Consider the following 8,607-nt stretch of genomic DNA (forward strand, 5'->3'; position numbering starts at 1 on the left):
AATCATTTAGGCGGCGAACCGGCTGCCTTACGACGTTACTTGCGTTCAGCTCTCATGAGGCGTCTGATGCAGTCTCGGAAACGCAGGCGACGATCGAAAGTGTCACTGCCAGAATCGAAAGAGTATGCAAGTGCAACGCCGCCCAGCGCATCTTGTTGCTTTCCAGGAAGAACTAACTTGGGCCATGCCTTTAAACTGATGTCGTTGACATGCTCAAGTCGGTGTCAACATCTTTAGTTCCGTTGTATTGTGCTCCGCCACAAAAGCCACTATTGTAATAGTGTGTCTCTTTGTGTCAGACTGCGCGAAAACTGTCATTTTCTATTTTAAAGTACATATTTTGAAAGCGGTGTTTGGGGCACTTGTAGACTACTTTTCTGCCCTGTATCACCTTCAAGAGGTCAAGTAAGGTCCCAAGAACTGTTTTCCGGAGGAAAACAAAATTTGAAAATTTTCACCCAAAGACATGTTTTAGCTGGTTGTGGCCCATATGATAAACTTGCACCAACCGTAATGGACTTGGTCTTCGCTGTACTCAGAGTCAAGCCGAAGGAAAAAGCAACGTTGCTGAACAGTACACACACACACACACGCACACACACACACGCGTTCATGTACACACACACACACGTGCACGTACACGCACGCAAATACATGCGACGTGGAGCTCGCGGCTGAAACACGGAGTCAACCGGCACTCGCTGTCCTGAAGTTGGCCAGGCTGGTACTTACGGACCACGGCCCCATACTCAGCTTGAGAACATAAATCGGTTCCGTTTCGCACGGCAAAATATGTTGGTTTGCGTTGCGCAAACCGTAGTTAACCTACATGTCACAGAGCCGCATCTCCCGCATGGAGATGCCGTCCGCGGACACGCCAAAACCGGCTAAGTCTCATACGAGCTCCGCTAAAGTCGTACGCACTGCCGGGCTCCCGCGTGGGGCCCCACTCAAGCATTTGCAACCGCGACGCGCGTACGGCATGCCGTATAAGCCACCTATCAGCCTTGGGTGCAAGCTCACCCAAGGCCACCCTCGCAAGGCAGGAACAAGTAAAAACATTCACCAGTTGTTTGTTGTGCCTGCCCGCCGCAGAAATTGTTTGAAATTGTCTTCTTCTAAGCTTCCGCTCTCAGCGATAGTCTTTACACCCACCATGGCTTTCTCGGATTCACAAATGGAGTCTATCCAGCAGATCGTGGCAGCCAGCGTGGCAGCAGCCCTCAGTGGCAATGCACCGGAGAACGTCATGGAGCACCAAGAAGACGGTATGTGTGCTGATCAATTAATGCACCATACGAACATGGGTTACCCCTCCTGCATTTCGCACGTCTCGTTGGAGACAGTGGATCGGATCAGACGAGTCGAGTATATAGATCTGGCAATACTGCTCCCGCCCAAATCTATTTCTACCGGGGAGCCAGCCCCTAAGAGGTTCCGCATAGACGAGGAAGGGGCACTTTCGGTGACAAGCGCACCGAAAGGGAAAATTGAGAACCTTGCCACGTGGACCGAGGCATGGTCTATTTTTAGCCTGATCGCCATCTGCGATCAACTTCGCTGCGCCGCTGCACTGATGCAGCACCAAATACGCATGGTACAGGCAGCCGGGAAGTACCGCTTCTCGGCAGTCGTGGACTATGACACGCGGGCACGCCAGGCCCTGTCAGAGGACCCAAGCCGATCCCTGGCGGAGCTCGACACGGAGCTTTTCGCGACGTGTTTCACGGGTCAGGCCCTTCCCAATTGCAGCATTTGCAAGAAGGTGGGGCACTTGGCCGGAGCGTGCACCTCGGCCTTTCGCGGCAAGCAGGCGAAAAAGAGTGCAAGCACTAAATCAACCGAAATCTGCCGCCGCTACAATCACGGCGCCTGCAGCGGCCCATGTCGCTTTCGACACGCCTGCCTCTTCTGCTCAGGCTCGCACGCCGTGTCAGCCTGTCCAGCCAAGAAATAAGAACGAACAGCAATCAGCCCCGGCACCACTTTCTTGCATTCACCCACCACCTAACACTCCTATGAACATTGCTGCATTACACCCCAACACCCCTATCAATATTGATGCATTACACACTGAATTGCTGGCGCACCCTAATCCTGCATTTGTTCATTCTCTAATTAGCAATTTACGTGTCGGCTGTCGTATTGGGTTCACCGGACCCCGTGATGTGTCCGTACGCAGCCCGAACTTGTCTTCAGCGGCAGCACACCCCGAGGTCGTCGACCAGTACCTGGCCACGGAATGCAGTCGCGGCCACACCGCTGGCCCCTTCAACGCGCCGCCATTCGTCCATCTGCGCACCTCTGGCGTAGGTGTGGTCCCCAAGAAGTCGGGCGGCCACCGGCTCATCATGCACCTGTCCGGCCCCGATGGGAACAGCGTCAATTCGTTCATTGACAAGCAGGCCTATCGTTTCTCCCTAATTACGATTGACACGATAGCAGACCACGTGCGCAGGACGGGCCCCGGAGCCCTCCTGTCAAAGGTGGACTTGAAGCACGCTTTCCGACTCTGCCCCGTGCACCCTGACGACTGGCCGCTCCTCGGCATGTTATGGAAGGGCAACTAATATTTCGACACTGTCCTGCCATTTGGCCTACGCTCCGCTCCCAGTCTGTTTAACTGCCTGGCTACCACCCTAGAATGGATCCTCCGTAATAACTACAGTATCCCTGCACTGGAGCACTATTTGGATGACTTCGTATCAGTGTCTCCAGCAGCCGAGTCTGTCACGTCCTCTGCGGCCGCGACCCACAAAGCCACTATTCTGCAGGTCTTCGCAAAACTGGGTGTCCCAACAGCAGACGGCCCGGACAAAGTTGTTGGCCCCGCCACCTGCCTCACAGTGCTTGGCATCGACATTGATTCAGCGGCAGGGGAGCTGCGGCTCCCAGCCGAGAAGCTCCGTACATTGCGGCAACTCCTAGCAGCCTGGGCCACCCGGCCATCAGCGTCCAAACACGAACTCCAGTCCCTCGTTGGCCACCTGGCGTTCGCCGCCAAGGTCGTGCCAGCCGGTCGTACGTTCACTCGCCGCCTCATCGACCTGTGTTCCTCAGTCACCAGCCCTGCCGCGGCCGTCCGCCTCACCAGCGAGGCTCTCGCCGACATCAAATGGTGGCAGGATTTCCTCCCACTATGGAACGGAAAGGCCCTCCTACGCGACCCCGTATGGTCAAAGTCCCCGGACCTGGAATTGTTCACCGACGCGTCTGGCAGCGGTTTCGGCGGCTTTTACCAGGGTCGTTGGTTCGCGGGCACATGGTCAGCTGCGCAGCAGGCCCCACCGTACACGTCCATAATGTGGAGAGAGATGTGGCCCATCGCCATTGCCTGCCAACTCTGGGGCCCCCACTGGGCACAGAAGAAGATCCTCCTGCACTGCGATAATTCAGCAGTGTGCACCGCCTGGGAGTCCGGCACATGCCGACACGCCGGGGTCATGGCACTGATACGCAGCACCATGCAACTCACCGCTCGCCACAACTTCTGCCTGCTCGTCCGTCACATCGCCGGCGTCGACAACAGCATCGCAGACGCACTCTCCCGGGCCCAGTTCCAGCGCTTCCGCCGTCTGGTTCCCGACGCGGAGACTGCCCCATCGTCACTCGCCAGTGCCCAGTCCGACAACAGATAGTCGCATCCGTCTGGAGCTGGCCAGGCGCCCCAGCCGCCAATTCAAGCTCCCAGCAATCCCAGCTACCACTGCGCGGGCTCGCCGTACGTCCGTAGTCCCCCCAGCCCAGCATCTGGCATCTCTGCTCTTTTCTTGTTGTTTTGTTTACCCTACTCTACTAACCCACCTACAATTTCCGCTGGCAATGATCCATGCCCTCGCCGGGGCGAACCCTTCTTGGTCTATCTTACCACTCTGTGTGCTTAATGGGCTTATCCGGCCCCTTATAACCCCCCCTTTTTCTTTTTGGGAGGAAGGGGGGGCCGACACCCCGCAGGCCCCGAGCCGGCGACCGCTGTACTCGGGGGCGCTCCATATGTACGCTATACGTGTGGCCCGCATGGCGCAAACAAAATATGGGCCAGGCACCGTGTTGCCATGCTACCGAGGCAAATTGTAGAGGGCGTTAAGCCTACCTAGCAGATGTAGGTTTGCATGTATACTAGGGGCACGGCTCCGTGAGCCTGACCTACTCGCTGTCTTGTGCTCTGCGTGTATATCCAGGCTCGCAAGCCGCGCGCATAACATCCCGCCGGATGTCCACCTCCCGCCGGAGGATCGCCTACAGACACCACCGCCGCAAGCAACGGCTCCGCGAGCCAACGCTTCGCCGCCCGCTGTCTTTTAGTATTGTTCTGTGTGCCTATCCAGGGTCGCTAGCCCCGCTCGGATTACATCCCGCCGAACATATAACTCCCGCCGAAGAATTGCTTACAGACACTGCCGCTGCAAGCTGCGGCTCTGCCGAACCAAGGCTGCGCCGCCCGCTGTCTGTTGTTCTGTGTGTCTGTCCAGGGTCGCCAGCCCCGCTTGCATAACATCCCGCTGGATGTCCACCTCCCGCCGGAGGATCGTTTACCGCCGCAAGCCACGGCTACGCAAGCCAACGCTTACGTGCCACCCCCATGCGTCCACCCGCAAGGCTAAGTACCTATGGGTTAGGCCAATAGCAGAGGCTCCCACCCCGCGGGGCTGGGGGGAGGGGGCTCTCGGGTCGTATTTGCATTAGCCCCACAGCATGGGGGCGAACCTCGGCCAAACCAGTACCAGAGCGCCCCGCCGAGGTCAGGGGGGAGATCTTCCACTAGCATAACCCACGGGTCCCCTGCTTACAATCCGCAGCCATGCCGCCGGGCCAGTGCGTTCCGGGAAGCGGGCCGCTGTTCGGCGACCCGGCGCAGCACGCATACACCGCAGCTTGGCCGCCGTGCCACCCTGCCTGTTTAGGGAACATGCTCGTGTGCGGACGTATGCGTGTGTGTGTTTCTGTTGTATGCGCTTGTGCCTGTGTCCTCCTAGGCTCGCTAGCGACCGCTCTCTCAGCGCGAGCAGAGCACCTGATTGCCAACTCAGTAGCCACTGGCACACAGCGCACGTACGCCCCAGGCTGGCGTGCATTCTTGGAGTTCATGGGTCGCATGCGCCGCGACGCACATCACCCAGATCAGAACGACGTCCTGCTGTTCGCTGCCGCAATGTCTCACTCAGTCAGCGCCAGCACTCTGAGAGTCTACCTGGCCGCGATCAAATACCACCTCCTCCGCATGGGAGGCCCGGTCGGGGTTACATCCTCTAACCGCATCACAGCCCTGCTCAAGGGCTTGGAGAGAGAGAGAGCGTCACTTCCCAGGCATCCGTCAGCACGCCCTCAGCGCCAAGCGATCACCGTCCACCAGTTGAAGGCTCTCCGCCAGTTCTTGGATCGGACCTTGTACTCCCCGGCAGACAGACTAATGCTATGGGCTGCTCTGACGACAGCCTTCCACGGCCTGCTGCGTGTGAGTGAGTACACGTCGCCGTCACCACACGGTCCCGGCGGCCTCAAGACGCTGAGGCGCGAACACCTCCGGCTAGCCCAGCAGGAGGCCTCTCTGCAGCTCCAGAGGATGAAGACGTCTCAATTAACAACAGGCGGGGAGGTAGCGCTGCATCGCTACGCTGACCCCGCACTATGTCCCGTCCGAGCCCTGCAGGCTTACGTTCGGTCCAGCAAATGGAGCAATGACAAGCAACCCCTATTCAAGTTTCAGGATGGTCGCCAGCTCACGCCGAACGACATCAATGCTGTCCTACACAAAGTGCTAGGTCCAAGCATCAGCAGCCATTCCTTACGCGCCGGGGGAGCCACACACATGGCGGATCGAGGCGCACCGGAGTATGCCCTGATGGCTGCAGGCCGCTGGTCCAGCGGGGCATATCGCACGTACATTCGCAGGCCCGCAGGCATGCCACAGCACTACTAGAGCCTGCGTGTCGCAAGCCACTCGGTACCTTTATTGGAGGCACGGGTGCTGCCAATGGGCGCCGCATAGTGCACGCACATCGGCACCATTGAACTATTCATGTGTACTAAGATTTAGTGTTCCGCTGCCATAGCAACCTAGTAGTACACGTAGCCGTTCCGATGGCGCAGGACCCCGCGGGTCGCTTCTGCTGTCCTTGCCTCTCTGATGCGTGATATGTGTACATCATAATAATCATCACCTCATACTGAGTACATGTATGTCATACTTGATTACCGATCACAGGCTCATGATTATTCATGCTGGAATAAACGCTTGCGACACCCCACAGGCTCGTCTCTCTTGTGTGGCATGAGGGTTAAGAAACATTTCAGTCGTCGTGCGACCAGCGCAGACTCCGGATCGGAATGTTGACGACCTGGCTTTCTTCGCCTCTCTACAGTCAGACGTCTCCTTCGTCACCAAGGGGAATCGCAGGGATCTCCTCGAAGCCGTTGTAGAATGCTGGGAGGATTATCCGAGAAAAGGCGAAGCTTGTGGATGTGCTTGAGCGAATCTTTCACGTCATAATGGAGGTCGCGGGTTGGAACGACTGAATAGAGTCGACACCGATTCGTACACAGCTCTGGAAATGAAGAGAACGTAGCCAAAGTCCCGCGTCGGATCATCAATGCAGCTGAAAAGAATCCGAACGAAATGCGAGCGGAAGCAGCGACTGTTGGTGATGAGGAGTCAGCGCTGCCAGGTGACAATGACACGAGCGACGAAGACTCTGAATAAATTCAATCTCATTCGTCTGACCTTCTTTTTTTCTTTGAATATAGCCAGCGGAAGGTTTGCAGCACTGGACTTATGATGAGCCATGTAGTGCCGCTTTGCAAATGTTCTGCGGCATACGGTGCATTCCACGCGAGCAGGTGCTGGCTTCGGTGAAGGTGGTGCACAAACTGGCGCCATTCAGACCTCTCCGAGGCAACGTCAAACCAGTGACCTCCAACACACACACATACACTAACAAACCCACACACACACGCACGCACACACATACACCGACAAACAAACACATACACACATACACACATACATATGAACGCAAAAAGAAACAATTGTGTACTTGAAATCTCACCGACTGGTGCAACTCCAGTTGACACAATTGACAGAGTCGTGATATGAGGTATTTTCAGGTTGATTCGAGATCGGAAATAGGTTCCCGTTTGTCCATCGTTCATCACAATTAGGAACGGAGTTTGTTTTAGAGCCGTGAAGTGTTTTGTCGAGTTCCATTTATTCGAGCCTTGGTCAAAGAACTCAACGTCTATTACCAAATCTGTCATGGTGGTGGTAGCGAATGTACTTCGGCCAGTATGCTTCATCACATCTATCACACACGATGGGCAAATGAACGTGCACACACAACAGTGACACACAGAGCAGCTCTGAGAGTCCAGCACGAAGTAGTGATGGTCAACTTAAGCGACCAGGCAATGTCTGCCAAGTGAACAATGCTGTCATGCAGGAAATAGGATTTTGGGAGGAGACATTCAAAACAAACGAACGTAGCTACGACATAGCTATGCACACCTGCAGGTATTTGCTAGTATTTCTCACTGTGTGCACCCATGGAACACCTCTACACCAATCTAGATCAAAATCAATTTCTTTTCGGTAAGAGTGTGTTTCCCTACTGAAGAGCTTTGTGCTGACTTTAACAGAATTCCATGTTTCCTCTTCACCACTCACAGCAATAAGGGGAATTCCCCACCCGACGACGACACCAGGCAGGGTGCACACACTCTAATCCCCCGTACACACACTCACGTACACACAGGAGCATGCGAACACACACACACAGACACACACACATACACAGACACACATTATTGTCGTATTACAGGGATGAATATAGTGTCATATTTTTGGATAGCAGTTTATGCTATACAAAAATTACAATTGCATAGCAGTCTTTGATATTTGCAATAGTGCAAAAGAGTGCAATAAAGAGTATGATAGATGCAGACATGGCCAGACAACAACGAGTTAATGGAACTTTAAAGGATTTGTATTATTCAAAATCGATTTTCTTTGAACTTGTTAATCATTTTTTTAAGAAACTCGGATGTTGAGCCATAAATAAATGTAGAAAGGAAAAGGACAGTGAAGGTAATACTTGCTACTAGTGTGGGTGGCTAAATCAGAGTGGATCTGATATAAGCTTCACTAGCAGCATTGATTACACAAGAGTTAATCTAGCCAGAAGCAGTCCATGGTTAACAGGTATGTATACTTCAAATAGACAGTATGTGAACCCTGAAACCGACAAAGCTGGCAGATACAACGATACACCTTCAAGCAGCTGAGCCCGTTGGCAACAGACCCAACACAATCAGACAGAAGTGTACCCACCAACCGAGTTAGCCTCAGTACAGCGTGGCGTTGCCAACTTGGAATGTGATGGGAACACCATAAGCTCTGACCTCGACAAGGCTACAACCTTCAACAACTTCTTTGTTGAGCAGAACAGGCAGTCACTCCATGGGTGCATTGGCCCTCCCCTCCCTCCACACGCCGAGGGTTACTGACAGGACACTCCAGGATGTCACCGCCACTGAAGTGGAGGTACTCGTGCTCCTTCGTCACATTGACACCAACAAAAGCGCCGGCCCGGACGGAGTCCCGTCTATTCTTCT

At 54.7% G+C, this 8,607-nt stretch overlaps 2 protein-coding genes and 1 long non-coding RNA gene across 3 annotated transcripts in view; 2 read left to right on the forward strand and 1 right to left on the reverse strand.

Annotated features, from left to right (window-relative positions):
* The first annotated feature begins 2,018 nt into the window (after positions 1–2,018).
* LOC135824284 (uncharacterized) lies at positions 2,019–3,638 on the forward strand. The gene is made up of 2 exons (XM_065337017.1): positions 2,019–2,562; positions 2,644–3,638. Exons 1-2 carry the CDS (start codon positions 2,019–2,021, stop codon positions 3,636–3,638), a joined length of 1,539 nt encoding a protein of 512 aa, XP_065193089.1.
* A 972-nt stretch (positions 3,639–4,610) lies between these two features.
* Positions 4,611–5,920, forward strand: LOC135824285 (uncharacterized). The gene is made up of 2 exons (XM_065337018.1): positions 4,611–4,614; positions 4,977–5,920. Exons 1-2 carry the CDS (start codon positions 4,611–4,613, stop codon positions 5,918–5,920), a joined length of 948 nt encoding a protein of 315 aa, XP_065193090.1.
* Positions 5,921–7,065: 1,145 nt separating this feature from the next.
* Positions 7,066–8,607, reverse strand: part of LOC135824609 (uncharacterized) — a 9,271-nt gene continuing 7,729 nt past the window's right edge. Inside the window, exon 4 of the long non-coding RNA XR_010554885.1 lies at positions 7,066–7,298. This is a non-coding gene — a long non-coding RNA (uncharacterized LOC135824609). The remainder of the gene's footprint in view (positions 7,299–8,607) is intronic.

Source organism: Sycon ciliatum, chromosome 9, assembly GCF_964019385.1.
Source record: "Sycon ciliatum chromosome 9, ocSycCili1.1, whole genome shotgun sequence".
Taxonomy (NCBI): domain Eukaryota; kingdom Metazoa; phylum Porifera; class Calcarea; order Leucosolenida; family Sycettidae; genus Sycon; species Sycon ciliatum.